This window comes from Acipenser ruthenus, chromosome 23, assembly GCF_902713425.1.
Source record: "Acipenser ruthenus chromosome 23, fAciRut3.2 maternal haplotype, whole genome shotgun sequence".
NCBI lineage: Eukaryota > Metazoa > Chordata > Actinopteri > Acipenseriformes > Acipenseridae > Acipenser > Acipenser ruthenus.
This window is the reverse complement of record NC_081211.1, coordinates 22,440,881-22,457,793: the sequence shown is the minus strand read 5'-3', so window position 1 is coordinate 22,457,793 and position 16,913 is coordinate 22,440,881. Positions and strand designations below refer to the sequence as shown.

Sequence of the window (16,913 nt, the reverse complement as noted above, 5' to 3'; positions counted from 1 at the left end):
CCTTAATGTTTGTCTAGATATATGACTATTTTTAATAAGTTAACACTGTATGTTGTTTGTTAGGTGTCTTTAATGTATAAGATATATCATCTCATGTAGTTTGAGCTAGAGGACCGGGGAGACGATGAGTCTGAAATCATGCCTTCTATTATAAACCTACAAATGACATATTAGCTTATTATAAATCACAATAACATTTCTTGTACTCAGGGGCTTATATTTGCAATGTGGGAAAATTGCAGGAAAATGTCATTGTCCACAGTAAATGTATATTTTATTCTATGCATCTGTTTGCAGGTTACAGGTACTAGAATTTTTCTTGCACCATGTGATTTTTACCTGAAACTCAGAGGATTCTGCCATTTATTCATAGGATCCAATTTAATAGTGTCTGTTTCATACAACTATTTTTACACTTAAATGAATGACTGGCTTGTGACAGATCATCAGTAGTGCAGCAGTTAGAAAGGGTCCCCATCCTTTAATTTGTGTTCCATGTTCAGCTTCCTCATACAAGACATTAAGAATGAAAGGAAGAGACTCTTTTAGACAGCTGCATCTTAACTTGTGTTGGCAAACTTTCATGCATGATGTAAAAGCAATCGTTTTTTTCCATCAGACACTTATAATATGAAAATTAAAGTTTTAAAAAAAATGGTTTTGCACAAAACAAACACTAATATACTGGGCTTGATGCCTTTCTGTTCGAAATGAGCATGCTAATAAATAAATACACAGTAACTTGATGCAGAGCTGTCATTCCTGATCACTGGAACAGAATTATATTTGATGACTTGTAATGACACACTGTACTGCTCTTCACGCTAACGCAGTGGCAGTAATCATGTTTAGCATACTGTATGCCTTTGCCTTCACCTCTAATGTAGGAACGAGGGGAATAACAAGTGAACTTGGGGTGCCTGAATAAGCATTGCTTCACATGATGTAATGAAAACATAATCACGACAACTGCCAGTGAAACAAAAGAATCAGCAAAAATGAGAGAACAATCTGTTCGCAGCTGTGTCTGCCTTCGCTTAGCGCATTATGGGCTTCATCAATTGCTGTAAACAGCAGTGTTTCTAAATTAGGACCCTTTCAGCATCAAGGTTATAAAAACCAACGCTGCTGACAGTGCATCTGAGTCTTTATAGTGCGTTGTTGTCTTTAAAAGTAGGCTTGTGGGCACATATCTCTGGTCCAGAACATTGTAACTAACAAGAATTTTTCAATACAAGTGATTAGAGTTTTAGTATAAAAAACATGAATCAGCCATCATATGTTGGCCCTCAGCCAGTGGTATTAATTAGGGCCAATAGTCATAGTGTCAGGGGAGTGCAGGAATGTGTTCTGGCTGTGTAAATTTGTGCAACAGAAGATACAGTGATTATCACATTGGTCCTGTAGGTTTGTTAGGGATGGTTTCTCCGCACCACGCTACAGCAGCACCCATTGATTAAAAAAAATAAAAAATGATGCTGGGATGTGTTGATTTTTTCTTTATAAATGTTACTGCAGCTTCTATTTGACGATGATTATTACAAGTAAATAGTAAGGCACTTTGACTAACAGTGCTGTCTTTATCCCACTGCAATGCACTAACACTGTCTAGTAGCAATTCCTTTTCTACATCACAGTGCAATTAAACTGCAGGGTGAATAAGGCATGGAAACTTGACCATGAATTATAAATCTCTAACTGGAAAGTAAAAGGTATATTATATAAGGGATTAGTGTTGAGATGTTCTGGGGAATAGTAATGCGATTTGAAGACTAGAGGATGCAGGTTTTAAAGGAAATTATTTCATTCTGCTGCCAAAAGTGGTATCCTATTATAATGTTAACAGAGGTGTGCTTAGTGAGATGATAAATCACCAGACTTATAAAGACATCTGACTCTCCGTTGATCCATCTGGATTTCAACAGAGCCTCAGCACTGGCCAGACTGATTGCAAGTTTACTGGTTGCCAAGAAAAAAAAAATGCAATCTCAATAATTACATTTCCAGCTAGAAATGAGTTCTATATTTAAAGGTGATGGAGGTGCAGTATAATTCTCCCTGACGTTGGCTGAAAGGGAGCAGCTATGAAGATGTAATACAGTTATTAAAATGAATGCAATTTGTTTTTATTTTGTCCCCATGTTGCAGCCCCAGAGGCTGGGGGTTTGAATGTAATCCAGGCCCACCCATATGAAGAAAACAGCAGGTGAGTGTAGTGACTCAACTACTGTTTATCTACACCAGAAACACTGATAGAGAAAACACATGCTAGGATATTTAACAGGTGAGCAATATTCCAGAAAGGTAGATCACTTTAACACTGGTAATAATGCATGCCTGTTATAGCCTACAAACATAGGGAAATATGTACTGTTTCAGATTACTATGCTTAACATTTACTGTGTATGTGTATATTGGTACAGCAACCAGATACACAGCAGACACTTATACAACTTTAGTTTTATTTAAATATGAACAGACCCATTTTTCTGACTCTTGACTTTTTAGAATTAAAAAACACAACTGTTAGTTTTCAAACAGTAGGGTAGTGTCAAGAAGCACTTTAGAACACTTCAGAAAATGCTCCTTTCACAATAAAATGCCACCTGTTTGGTACAGTAACAAAAGCTTAGCAATCTGGCCTATGGAGTTTTATATTAAAAGGTTATTGAACCACAGGATTCAGGGGCAGATGGAGACAAAACCCTGGAAATCCCATTGTGAGGGAAGAATGGACTACGTGGGTGGGAGTAGTTTTTGGAGACACAAGAAGATACACAAAGCATTGGGCAGCAGCCCAGCACGGGTCCTAGAAACAATTAAGCAATATTAAGGATTCACAGCTGGAAGTAACTTAGTGACTCAGCACAGAGAAACGAGCATTGGGAAGCTGGTAAATTTAATACAGTTTAGAGGAGGTGCGAGTGTTGTTACTAGATGGAACCGAAAGTGAGGACCAGAGGACTTGAGTACCTGAAGGCTCTGAGAGAAAACTCACCACATCTTTGCAGCTCAGCACCTCCAACACATTGTTGAGCAACATCACGCAGTACTCAGCAGAGACGTCCCCATGGTTATCCAGCAGCACACGGAGCTCCTGAAGCATCATGGGTAACAGCACATCGCGACACTCTGCAGGCAAGAGAAAGACACCTCAATGACATTGACACAACTCTCATATTATAGGCTTTATACACACAAAAAAACAAAAAAACACTTTGTATCCACCCTGATAAATTACAAGCTGCTCTTGTATGCTCATTTTTATAAAACATCGTGTACATTGAAAACATCAGACTAGCCAATGGTCAGACTGTGTTACAAAACCACTGTGTTACAAAAATAAAAAGAAAGTAATTATGAAAATGTTATGCAAACAATATTCTAATAAAATATCCAGTGAGAACAGACAGATAAGCTTTTCTTATTTTTGAATGAAAAAAAAAACTATATACTATATACTATAATGTGGGTCTTGATTGATTCCCAGTAGCTCTTAGATTATTTGCTATTATGCTTACTAACTATTGCAGCAAAAAATGGACCCAAAAGACTACTTTTGAGGAAGCGAGGTGGGGAAACATATTAACGTAGCACAGGATTCTTGAAAAGCAATGTTTACTGGAATAGCCTTTGACCTTTTCTGAGACAGCACAGATTAAACTCACAATATGAGGACTATTTCTTGTGAAAGGTGAGATGATTATTACTATTATTGCTGACAAAGCACCACCAGGACATCTCAATTATGTCCCCTAATCTCAAGAGGCCCAGGTATGAATACAAACAGCCCTCAGTTAATATATTTGGCTTTAATGCTTTTGTGGGATTCAGAGCAAACCAATATCTTTACAGCCTTCCTCTGGTCTGGCAGAATTGCGGTACATTATTGTTGAGCTGTACGTATTGATCAAAGCTGCTCTTGTCCATAATCCCTGTGTACAGTGCTGATCTTAATTTATGTGTGAGTGCTCCACTGGAAAATCCTGTTGACTGTTGTTTAATATAACGGGCAAAAGAGACAGAGAGATGAAGAGTTAAACTCAGTGCTTGTGAAAGATGAGAGATTGACAGGGTTAGTATTGTGGTTGTAGACTGGCTGGATGTCTGATAGACTATATGTATATGTTGGTGTTTCAGGCCACTTCTCACAGTCCCTGAGCTCTAACCACTATGCCATACTGCCTCATGGTTATTAACTCTAATCACTTGGCTGCATTGCCTTCTAAATCCTCATCTCTCTCCACTAGGCCACACTGCCTCCCAGTCCCTTAGCTGGATTCACTAGGCTACACTGCCTCTCAGTCTCTCAGCTCTAACCACTAGTGTCACACACACACACACACACACACACACACACACACACACAATTAGGCTCTTCAAATAGTATTCTGCAATAGAGGCTCTAGTGCAAAGCAAAACAGAAATCAATTTCATTTGTTTTGTTGTGTTCTATTAATTCTCTCCATTCCTCTTTTAATAGAGAAAATGAAAGTAATGCTGATGCAGTTTGGCTGAGAATGTCTCCCTCATCAATCTCAAGTCCAGCTCTGCCAATAGGTTTTCAAGCTGAAATGGATGCCAGAAAAGCTATAGATCAAGGCTCAGTTCCTTTAATTAAAGACTACAGTGTTACTTATTATAGATATACAGTAGAAGGATATTTACTGTAGGATTCAAGTATTGTGTCATGTGCATGACCTGTCGGCACCTGCAACAGAGCAGATAATCAGTATATGGGGGATGTGTTCTGCTACTGTCATGTATATGAGAAAATGCAATTATCATTGGGACTTATCTTAGTTAACCAACCAAGAACTAAAGCTGAATTCACACTGTGCTTATAGATCAGGGGTGGCCAAAGCTGGACCTTCTACTCCTGGTCTTTGTTCTAACCAGGTTCTAAATTGTTTAATTGAACCAATTAAACCTCCATCCATACTTGTTAAGTTTACCTGTTAAACCTGGTGTGGACACCCCTGTTATAAATTAACTTTATGTTAAAAAAAAGAAAGTGAGTAGTTTCTTTTATTTGTGCCTTACTTTGAAGTTGCACAGTTCCTTAGCAACAAGGGCACAGCTTGCTACAAAAGGCAGTGGCTATGACCTATTTCTCTGGTTTCCTCCTCTGGTCTGTGAGGCCCATTTCCGGGCACAGGAGCTCTTCTAATTAATGTCAACAGTTCAGGGGAGATACATTTAGGCGGTTTGATGTGACAATCCAGATCACAAAAGTTTAAAGAATTAGTATGGCCAGTCATTCACATGAATTACAGTACAGTTTCAAAATATTTTTTTCATTTTAATGATGTTTAATTATAGAGATGACTTGCTGGTTTGCATTATACAGTAATGTTAATAAGCGGGTCAATAAATCATCTGGGGGAGGGGGGGATAAACAGCAGGAGGATTAATACAAAGTTAAAGAGCAGCTGTATTATTCTAATAATCTCTTGAATTTCCCAGTTCCTAGTCACTGTAATGAGTGATGCATATTGTCAGCTGCTATGAGTTTTAATGATGGACTGCAAATCTTTTGCAGGCTGTGTCCTAAGGATCTGCTCGGCTCTACCCTGTCAGACTGTGGTAAATTCTGCACTGCCTAACTTAATGCTTCTGACAGTCTAGTGGTACACAGAACTACCAGTACAAAGCGCTGGCAAGCAGACTCCATTTGCTAGCATTATTTCACAAAAGTCTCAGAATCAAACGCTTTCAAACTGAATCAATATGCTGGCTGCATAGAGAAAAGGAAAAAACAAAGAGCAGATCGAATTTCAGCTCTGCTCGGTTCCTGCCTGTGTACTGTAGCTTTTTTAATGAGGAGGGGAGTGTGGAGAAGGATACAGAGAGCAGGCTGGGAGTGAGTGTAACATTCCCATTGGGGTGACAGGGATCTTGTTGTGTCAGGATTAATTGAATGTGAAATCATCCTCAGATAAGAACATCTATTTGCCACAATGTAGAAAGGCCCTGGGAGCTGTTTGTTGTGCACTGTTCCAGCAATATCACAAACTATATCTGCCTGCCGTAATAAGAATTTTAGTGTTCACCAATTATTTTTATTGTTTTCTCCCCAATTTAGTAATGTCCAATTATGTTTTTAGGCTCAGCCCACCACTACCACCCTTGCGCTGACTCATGAGGGGCGAAGATGAACACACGCTGTCCTCCAAAGCATGTGCCGCCAGCCGCCCGCTTGTTTACACACTGCAGACTTACCATGCAGCCACCCAGAGCTACAGCATTGCAGGACAATGCAGCCCTGGGCAGCTTACAGGCAAGCCCGCAGTCGCCCGGCCAGACCACAGGGGTCGCTGGTGTGTGGTGAGCTGAGGACACCCTGGCTGAACCTAGCCCTTCCTTCCCCCCATTCTTCCAAATGCAGTGTGTTGCCATTGTTGGTAATTCTGACAGATACCCAGCCTGTTGTCGACCCCTCTAGAGTCAGTACATTCTTTGGGGTTAATTTCTGGGGGTATGGAGGCTCCAGTTGTGCTCTGGTTATATCAGCCCGTCACAGACTCTCTTAGTGAATGGTGAGGGCCAATTGTATGAATCAGTCAGACTGCCAAGTATCAAACTGACATGTTATCAGGAGGGTGAAGCCTGCCAGCTACACTGATCTTCCTTGCCGCTTCAACACCCCCCTGGATCAGCAGCTAAGAAGGGCGATTGCAGATCCTGGGGCTCCTGCTGTCTAAAAAATCTGAGGACTCATTTCTAGCTACAACCAGTTAATGTTAATAACCACATCATATCATTTAATAACATACTTTAGAACACAGTCCTTAAAACATTCCTTAAAGATTTGCAATAATTCCTATTAAGAGAAACGATTGCTATTGACACTTCAGAGGTTTTTTTTTAATTTCCCCTAATGTAACCATACACATGTGTGAGACATATCTGAGCTATACATCACAAGCTATCCTCAGTCGAGTCAGATTCTACGTTGCAAAACCCTAAGATGCCATTTAAGTTAGACAGTATGTTGTCAGGGTCTATTGCGTTTGATTTAAAGGTCCTTTGTAAGGAGAGTGCTCTGCATCATGCCTCGCTGTTGCCGTAGCTATAATCCCTTTCAATAGAACCAAATTCACAGAAATCTGTATTGGATTTAACATGTATAAGGAATCATTTTCTAGAGATCATTAGATGTAAAGCAGCTTAATATTGCATATAACTTAAGCATCAACAATAATCCCTGGACAACGGTGTTTTGTAAGAGAAGGGAGGGAGGGATTCCACCCCAGCCTCCTGCCGTTTCTGCAGTACTGTAAGTCTGACATCCGCCCAGCTCTTAAACATGCACTTGTCAAGTTACACTCTCTGTGGCAATGCAGCGCAGAGACTCATTGTGAAGCCTGTTCTATTAATACTGCGCCCTGCTGCTGTGTGTTCACAAACAAGCTGCCTTACAGAAGAATAAACTTTCTCTAAAAGTAACTGTTCTGCACAGACAGGCCCTTTTGGCACTGTCTAGGAACATGAAAAGATTCAGTATATTTGTGGATTTTTTGTAGGCAGCTGGGATATGGGTATGTGTGTGTGTGTGTGTGTGTGTGTGTGTGTGTGTGTGTGTGTGTGTGTGTGTGTGTGTGTGTGTGTTTAAAAATGGAAACACCTGCCATATCATTATCAACTGAGTGTAGGGTCAGCCACGATGACACTGTCAGTGAGTTTATAAGGTTTTTAAATTGTTCTGGAAGAATACATTGCCAGTCCTCAATGATTACTTTGAGGACAGTCATCCTTTTTGAACGCTTACTTTCAACTGTCTATCACAGGCTTTTAGATTTTCAGTCTTCAAACTGACTTTCAACATATTAAATAAAGCTTTGTGGTCATCCATTCATTTCCACCACCCACACAAAACACCATAATAATAAGTAGGAATCTTAAAAACAATTTAAAGCCCAATGCAGGGTTTACTTTGACATGCTCCTATCAATCCCCATAAATAACTGGATGTTAGTGGCTGAGATAGCCGAGCTGCAGAGTTGTGCTAATATACATTCAGTAGTCTCAATGCTCCTCCATATCCATATTTCATTCTTCTCCACTGTCTGCTCTTATGTAATGCATGGAAACGGGCGCTCATAAAGGGTAGCGACCCAATGCCTGTTGGCAGAGTCTAATAATGCAGAATAACACATTAACAGACAGAGCCTCTGTAGCCCAGAGAGCCTCCCTGCAGCCAATGAGCCTCATTTTACAGAGCTTTTAAAAAAGTGTTGGATTCCACTGTAGCCTTTAATGTTCTAAAATATCCAGCACAATCTCAGCCCCTTCATTAACTCAAAAGAGTAAAGGGATTGAAATGACAATTTAATGTGTATTTATTTGTTTGTTTTTTTCACCTTACCATTTTAGGGTTTCTACAGTTATGATGAGATTTAATATTTCATGTTTTCCCAGGGGCAATCGGCTGGCTGTAGACTGCAAACAACTGCACAATATTTTATTCTACAATTGCATGTGACTTTTTTACCTTTTAACTATAATTAGGGCTTGAACTTTTTGGTTTTTATTTTACAAATCTGCATCCTAATAAAGAGAAAACTACAAATTAAAGACTGGGTTTAAGATTATTGCATAGCTTATTCTTTGCTACAAATCAAGCTGGTTTTAAATGATGCCATCATTGTACACTCTGTACTGGGTATGCTGAAAAGAAAATCTGTCAGGACAGCGAGTGAAAATAACCAAAGCACAATGATAAATTAGACGACTGCAAGAACGAAATGCAATTAGGATCATCGATAAGCAATTAACGTAATTTGCAATACAAATTAAGCAAAAGAGAATCAGGCTCAGTCAAGATATGAAGGTAAAAACAAGTGACATTGTTTTGTAATTAACAGCTTTTTCTGACTTGAATTAGGAAACGGAATCGGCTCAAAAGTAGTTTGAAGGGACGTCATGTGATCAAAAATAAAACCTGAAAACTTCAAGCCCTAACTATAATACAGGTGCAGCTTGAGGTCCTCCTTTCAGGAAAAAAAGAAGCATCTTTCAACTATTTCAGTATTTCAATTCTGAATACCTGACTTCATGCATCTGTGGCAGGGCATGTTCACCACACAGTGTAGTACATGAAATACAGAGATTATAGCACATCATTTTTAATACACAACTGCAATGATGAGGACAATCGAAAGATACAGGCAGATAAGGGAAGCACAGCAATCCCGAACTTGTAAGCAAGTCTTTTGCAGATTTTTTGTTGTTGTTTTGTTTTACACAGCGGTTTCGGGATTCATTTCATTATTAGGAGAGCTCCGCTGGTTTAAATTGCCTCTAGCACATAAATACCTCCTTGCTTATTCTCACATAAAGAGATTCATATTTATAATGTATTCTAACATTTTTATATGGAACCTGATGCAACACTTACTAGCATTTATAATCATGCAGAGTGCTGAAGGAACAGCTTGACAACTTCACTATAACTTGAGTAGAGAACTGCAATGGCATCTCACCTTGCATAAACAGGAAACAGGCCTGCGTACATTTTAGTATCAACCTGTTAGTTAATTTAAAAGCCAGACATTCTCTATATATTTTACCCACCCTTCATTTTGTATTCATATTATGGTATACTTTTTTTCCCCCTTTGCAGTAGCATTTTAATATCGCTATATTTATTATGTAGTAATAAATATAGTACAAAGCACACTTCTACTGATTAAGGTGGCTTAATAGAACAGCAAACATTGTCTTTATTACATTTAGATTCTAAACATATACCTGTAAACTCATAAATTACTTCCTGGTGTCAGCTGTTGAGTGTTGTCTCAATTTTATTCACTGTTAAATAGTAAGGTTTTGGTTCTGGGAACATTAAAATGTCTGGGATTCAAAATAATGATGAATTTGTTTTTGTTTACTAGGGCTGTTGTTTGATCGTAAATGTGGTTAGGATGAAAAGAGATTCATGAGATTCGGTGCATTTTTGGTTTTACCAACGAGACCCAATTAAAGAATGAACATTCATCTGAATTTGTTTTATTTGTGGACTAAACCACAACAAACAATCAAATTACATGAACAAAGCACACATTATAGGTCTATATCAATAAAAGGGAACCAAGTTGGTTATAGTAAAGCTGGAAGAACTATCAATATTTTTGTATTCAGCTATATGACTTACAATTTCAAGCTTAACACTTACAATTTAATGTTTTTATCCTTCCCTATAAAGCACAGTGCCTTCACTCTCTCCATACTGAGGTTCAGCCTTAGGTAGACAGAACAGGCCCATCTTACATTTAGTCACTATAAATATAGTTTTTAAATCATTATTCATCTTACTGCCTGTGGTTTTCTAACCCCAGGGTTTCCAAAACAACTGAAACAGACTGACACCAACTCTGAAAGCTCTAGAACAACTCAAAACAGTCGGCCTGACTCAAAGGGAAATAATGTTGTTATGCTTTTTTAGCTGTCAGAGACGGTTACAATAACTGTCAGTGTGGGTTTTATACAGTCATCTCTGTCTAAGCGCTTACCATTTGGAATGTTTTTTAAGTTACTATTTCAAAAATGAAAATTATGTGCAATGAAGAAAGTGTGTTAAGAATGATAGAGAGGAAGGTGAAATAGAACGTTATTAATATATATTTATTCTGAGTTAAGTACAGCTTAGCTCTGCCCCTTGCCTCTCAGTCCTTTATTAGGGCACATTCGCACTGAGTTGCTAAGCTATAAACACAAGGTTACACTGTCACCTAGTCCTTCAGCTCCAACCACAAAGCCAAATTCCCTCTCTTCATCTATAACAAGTACCTGCTGTAAACATAGTCACTGCCTCCTAGTCCCACAGCTCTAACCCCTAGGCCAGACTGCCTCCAAATCACTCAGCTCTAACCCCTAGGCAACACTGCCTCCAAGTCCCAAAGCTTTAAACACAAGGCCATGCTGCCTCCCATTCCCTCCTCTCAAACCACTAGGCCATGTTCTACCTCCTTTAGCTCTCACCTACTAATCTTTTTTAGATAATTTCTCAGTCAGTCAGTTTTTACCAGAAATGTATTTTTACTCAGAGGGAATTGATTGAAGGTTGATTTTCGATGACAGCTTGTAATCAGCTTGAACTGGGATGTGATCAGTCAGTCACTAATTAGCAGCAGCGATGTCTGACAGCGCAGCATGGTTCAGGGGGGGATGAATTAATTGCCAGCAAGTTATAAAGTAATGGGTGCCATCAGTCATGCTGCACTGGCTTTAGGAATCACTGCTCTATATGTTGATCATATTGATGGATATTTTGCGGTTAAATGGAGCTTGGAACAGATTTCAAGAGCAGTTTAATTATATTTTACCAATAAAAAAACACATTGCGAGATTTAATTTTTTTTTAGAAACACTAAGAAATGAATGGAATTTTACAAGACAGAAATGAGGCTTTCACCAGTTTAAACACACCCCAACAACCACATAAATGGTGTGGAGGTGTTTCGACCAATGGAAAAATCCCTACACAACATTTCCAATAGTTACAGTCATCCAGTGGTTTGATACACTCGGTGAACCATTTAGCTGTCTGAATAGACTGTTACTACTTACATTTCACTGACAACTTGGAATGGCAGCACTTACCATTTTACCATTAGTGCAATAAAATGAACAAAGTCTGCGTGTTTTAACTGCTCAGTGCGGATTAAATGGACCAAGAACCGCGATGTTCGCACCCCAGTGTTAAAACGTTTAACCACAAATTAACATGTATTGCATGCTTCTCAGGGGGATAGTATTGACAAACGTATAGGGAATACTGAAGTTATAAAGATCCTTTGAATGAGAAAGCAGAGGTCAGGTCTACACTATGGACTTTACAGATCCCATTGACATCTTTTAAAGAAGAGCAGGGAGTTAACTGCAATGCCGTGGGAAAAAAAATCCAATACAGGTCCATGTAGTTCTAGCCTGGTTCTTGCCTAATGCTCAAACAATACAAGGCTTTCATTCCTCCAATCTCATTAAACAGGACAATCCGGGAAATCATCTGTTTCTCAGTGGATCTATCCTGCTTAAAAATAAGAAAGATGGAGGTTGTCCAGCACTCCTTACCTTGTTTCTTGAAGAGCCGGCTGCTGACAATCTCCGTCATGGACTGTACCTTCTGCTTCTGCAGCTTGTCCGGCGGGATGCAGATATAGAACTCATACAGCAGCTGGCTGTGGGGTGAGAGGGCAGTTATGGGGGGAGATACAAAACTGTAATTCAGAGGGGTCTGGGTGTTGTGTGCGTGGGGGTCATGGAGAGTCAAGTACAGACGTGCTCAAATTTGTTGGTACCCTTACAGCTCATTGAAATAATGCTTCATTCCTCCTGAAAAGTGATGAAATTAAAAGCTATTTTATCATGTATACTTGCATGCCTTTGGTATGTCATAGAATAAAGCAAAGAAGCGGTGAAAAGAGATGAATTATTGCTTATTCTACAAAGATATTCTAAAATGGCCTGGACACATTTGTTGGTACCCCTTAGAAAAGATAATAAATAATTGGATTATAGTGATATTTCAAACTAATTAGTTTCTTTAATTAGTATCACACATGTCTCCAATCTTGTAATCAGTCATTCAGCCTATTTAAATGGAGAAAAGTAGTCACTGTGCTGTTTGGTATCATTGTGTGCACCACACTGAACATGGACCAGAGAAAGCAAAGGAGAGAGTTGTCTGAGGAGATCAGAAAGAAAATAATAGACAAACATGGTAAAGGTAAAGGCTACAAGACCATATCCAAGCAGCTTGATGTTCCTGTGACAACAGTTGCAAATATTATTAAGAAGTTTAAGGTCCATGGAACTGTAGCCAACCTCCCTGGGCGCGGCCGCAAGAGGAAAATCGACCCCAGATTGAACAGAAGGATAGTGCGAATGGTAGAAAAAGAACCAAGGATAACTGCCAAAGAGATAGAAGGTGAACTCCAAGGTGAAGGTACGTCAGTTTCTGATTGCAACATCTGTCGCTTTTTGAGCGAAAGTGGGCTCCATGGAAGAAGACCCAGGAGAACTCCACTTTTGAAAGAAAAACATAAAAAAGCCAGACTGGAATTTGCTAAAATGCATATTGACAAGCCACAATCTTTCTGGGAGAATGTCCTTTGGACAGATGAGTCAAAACTGGAGCTTTTTGGCAAGTCACATCAGCTCTATGTTCACAGACGAAAAAATGAAGCTTTCAATGAAAAGAACACCATACCTACAGTAAAACATGGAGGAGGCTCGGTTATGTTTTGGGGCTGCTTTGCTGCGCCTGGCACAGGGTGCCTTGAATCTGTGCAGGGCACAATGAAATCTCAAGACTATCAAGGCATTCTGGAGCGGAACGTACTGCCCAGTGTCAGAAAGCTCTGTCTCAGTCGCAGGTCATGGGTCCTCCAACAGGATAATGACCCAAAACACACAGCTAAAAGCACCCAAGAATGGATAAGAACAAAACATTGGACTATTCTGAAGTGGCCTTCTATGAGTCCTGATCTGAATCCTATCGAACATCTATGGAAAGAGCTGAAACTTGCAGTCTGGAGAAGGCACCCATCAAACCTGAGACAGCTGGAGCAGTTTGCTCAGGAAGAGTGGGCCAAACTACCTGTTAACAGATGCAGAAGTCTCATTGAGAGCTACAGAAAACGTTTGATTGCAGTGATTGCCTCTAAAGGTTGTGCAACAAAATATTAGGTTAGCGGTCCCATCATTTTTGTCCATGCCATTTTCATTTGTTTTATTATTTAAAATATTATGTTGAATAAAAAATCAAAAGCAAAGTCTGATTTCTATTAAATATGAAATAAACAATGGTGGATGCCAATTACTTTTGTCAGTTTCAAGTTATTTCAGAGAAAATTGTGCATTCTTCGTTTTTTGTGGAGGGGTACCAACAAATTTGAGCACGTCTGTATAGTTAAAAGGGTAGTTAACAGGGTACAGTGTTTATTTGGGGGGGTTGTTTTGTACTTTGTTTTACCTTTGAGAAAGAATAGCATTGGAACACAGGGAACGTGTTAAATTATTTAAACAGCAACTAACCTACACTTTGTATTGTGGCCATTTAAACACAGGGGGCATTTATTGAACCCTTGTGGGCAACACTGAATATCATTATTCTTTTTTTTAAACGGAGAGGAGAGATGGCCACAACAGAACATGAAGAAGTTTAAAAGCAGCTGGGTTGAACGCTGCCAATATTGTGATCATTAAGACAGAACCTCCATATACCCGGTGAAGGAAAGGCTGCCTTCTCAGCCCAGAGTGATTATTAAGGATGCATTCTGTTATCTCACAGTTGATCTGTGTTTTTTTTTACTTCATTCTTTTCTCATCTCTTGACTAAAGTGCTTTTTGTTGCTTACATTACATTACAATTTTCATTGCCCACCAGTGTGAAGTGTACCTGAGCAACCTGGAATCGAAAACAGTCTCTACGTCATGGAGAACTGCAGGCAGATACTTGAGGGCAGCCACCTAGAGATACAAAAATGCAAATACAGAAAGTAGAACATCTATTACTTAATCCTAGAAAGCTGTCTGCTGAGTGCTGACAGGCACTTTTCACTTAATCCTGTACTTGGCTTCATTTCACAAGGACGGGGAACCTTTTATTGAAATACCGTGTTTACAAATAGTGTTTTGCATTTTAATTCGGTGTACATAAACAATTCTAAGATACATATAGAAGTATATGGGCATCCTTTAGTTTTAGGATCCTTTATAAAAAATCAGTAAAGCATATATAAAGGTTGTTATAATAAATATTTAAACTGTTACATTATTAACTGTTATATTCAACTGTTAACTGTTATTCATAATAACAGGCTATAGCAACTAAGACACTTAACCCTGGAGGTGGGGCCCAGCCTGGGGCTTGTCAAGCATCTGACCAGTAGGGGTCACTGATGAGTTAAACTATCCCCAGATGATTCTCCACAGTGGATTTTCTCCACAGAGAGGCTCAGGGGATCATCTGCTTTTATCATGGTACACTGTGATAAAGTTTAATAAGTGTTGACCCTTGGTTGTAGCTAGAAAATTAATTCCATAAATCTTTCCTTTCGTTTACTTCCATTTGCTACTGAGGTCTCAGTTGAGCCATTTTGAAAGAAACACGTTGCAGCAAACATGGATTTTCATTTTCAAACATGATATCTGGCACTACAAGCTGAACAAAAGTTCCCACCCTCCATGCCTCACTCTCTGGAAGACTGCTACTGTTTCACTTCCTAGGTCTTTGGGGGAAAATAATGGTACTGCCATGTCTGCCAATAGGAGAAGAAGCTGATTTGTTAATGAGAGGAATGAAGAGGTGCGGCCAATTTTAGTCTTTGGGTGAAATGGCCAAATCCTGTTCTGAGATGAAAATGCATGTTTACTAGAACGTATTCCCAACTGCTAATTTGTGAAGTCATGATAAGCATACAAGTCTGAGAGGCCTGGGATTGAGAGTGTGCACGAGACAGGCTTTAATTGAGACCTGACCTGCTGTAGGATGGTTGTCTTGTGCTTGCTGTTCATCAGATTGTTGATGGACTCGAAGAGACGCCGGAGAGATTCCTCAAATTCTGTCTGCTCCTTCCCTTCATACAGCCTGTAGAGAGACAAAGACAGACAGGCTGATTCATTCAGCGTTTGTGCTGGGAAAGCTTGCCATGCTATAAGTTGGGGTGTTTACAGTATATAAAAGATGCATATTCCTCCTTAAAGTCAGCTTCAATCACAGTGAGTATGGGAGCAGATCTCAAAATGCACTCGGCTGGCATGTGCTTCAGTTTCCAAGACTTAAAAAAAACTACTAATATTTCACCTGTCTCAAAATGAGTATATCTATAGGCCATCCTAGACTTCCCTGTAGAAATCCACCTTCTTACTTCCCAAAAGGATGAAGCAGTAATCACAGAGGCACCTAAACATTTAACTTGTTAAAACCATACAGGCCAAGGTGTTAGCCTCAGTGTTTTGTATAAAGTGTACAGTGTAGGTCAGTTTATTTCATATTCAATATGTCATCACAGTTTTGTTTTTCATTTACAGTACAATTGCACCGCATGTCGCAGTAATACAATATAAAATAGTGATGGCTTTTCTGATTGGTTACAAAGACTGTTGTCATCTTGTTTAATACTGTACCTTGGCTAAGATAAAGCACATTGGAAGGTCAAACTTCCGAAGATTATCATTGTAGATGCCCACATGTTTACAGCAAAACACTGCAGTCAAAACAACTTTCTGTGTTTGCAGTCAAATACATCTGTTGTTGTTTTTTTGTGTGTATAATACTCAGAAATTGCCTTTAAGCCAGTTTGTATTAGATTGCAGTTAGATTGCTGAATCTTTGAGATTGCTTGCATATTTTTAAGACTGATGCTGAAGGCTGTATTTTTAACATACTGTACCAGATCTACTCTGAGAGGGGGCTATGACAAGAATGAGGTTAATATTAATATTAATGACAGCACTGTACTAAGATATGAGGTTGACAAGAGTGTATCCAAAATATTATATCTCAGGGGTTTAAATTCACATTAGAACCACCAATGTGTCACTGGACTAATTCATTTCACTGTTAGACAAACTATAACACAGCAAGTTAAATACGTCTCTTCAGAAGAATGGCCTTACTGACTTCTCTCCTTGGAGATTGTTCTTCATAAAACTTCAGTAATTTGTGAATTCTTGCACACAGAAGCACATGCCAGCTGAGGAACAATCAGCTCTAATTCAAAGTTTATTAGATCTACTGTTTTGTGACAGAAACAGGTTTACATTTGGTAACACTTGGCATTGTGTCTCTAATTACTGTGTATTTACATAGTAGTCACTTAGTTAATACATGTGTACTTACACATAATTAATCTGTTATTATGCATAGTTACAATGTTCTCAATGTGTAAAGATTTTTGCATGGT

General features: G+C 39.0%; 1 protein-coding gene across 2 annotated transcripts in view; it reads right to left on the bottom strand.

Moving 5' to 3' along the window:
• LOC117413226 (dedicator of cytokinesis protein 2-like) overlaps positions 1 to 16,913 on the bottom strand; it is an 83,814-nt gene that overhangs the window by 51,189 nt on the left and 15,712 nt on the right. For both annotated transcript variants that reach the window (XM_058996831.1, XM_058996832.1), the window contains exons 22-25: positions 15,487 to 15,595; positions 14,405 to 14,475; positions 12,076 to 12,182; positions 2,999 to 3,132 (exon numbers count right to left, since the gene is read on the bottom strand). In XM_058996831.1, the coding sequence (XP_058852814.1) occupies positions 2,999 to 3,132; positions 12,076 to 12,182; positions 14,405 to 14,475; positions 15,487 to 15,595 (421 nt within the window). The remainder of the gene's footprint in view (positions 1 to 2,998; positions 3,133 to 12,075; positions 12,183 to 14,404; positions 14,476 to 15,486; positions 15,596 to 16,913) is intronic.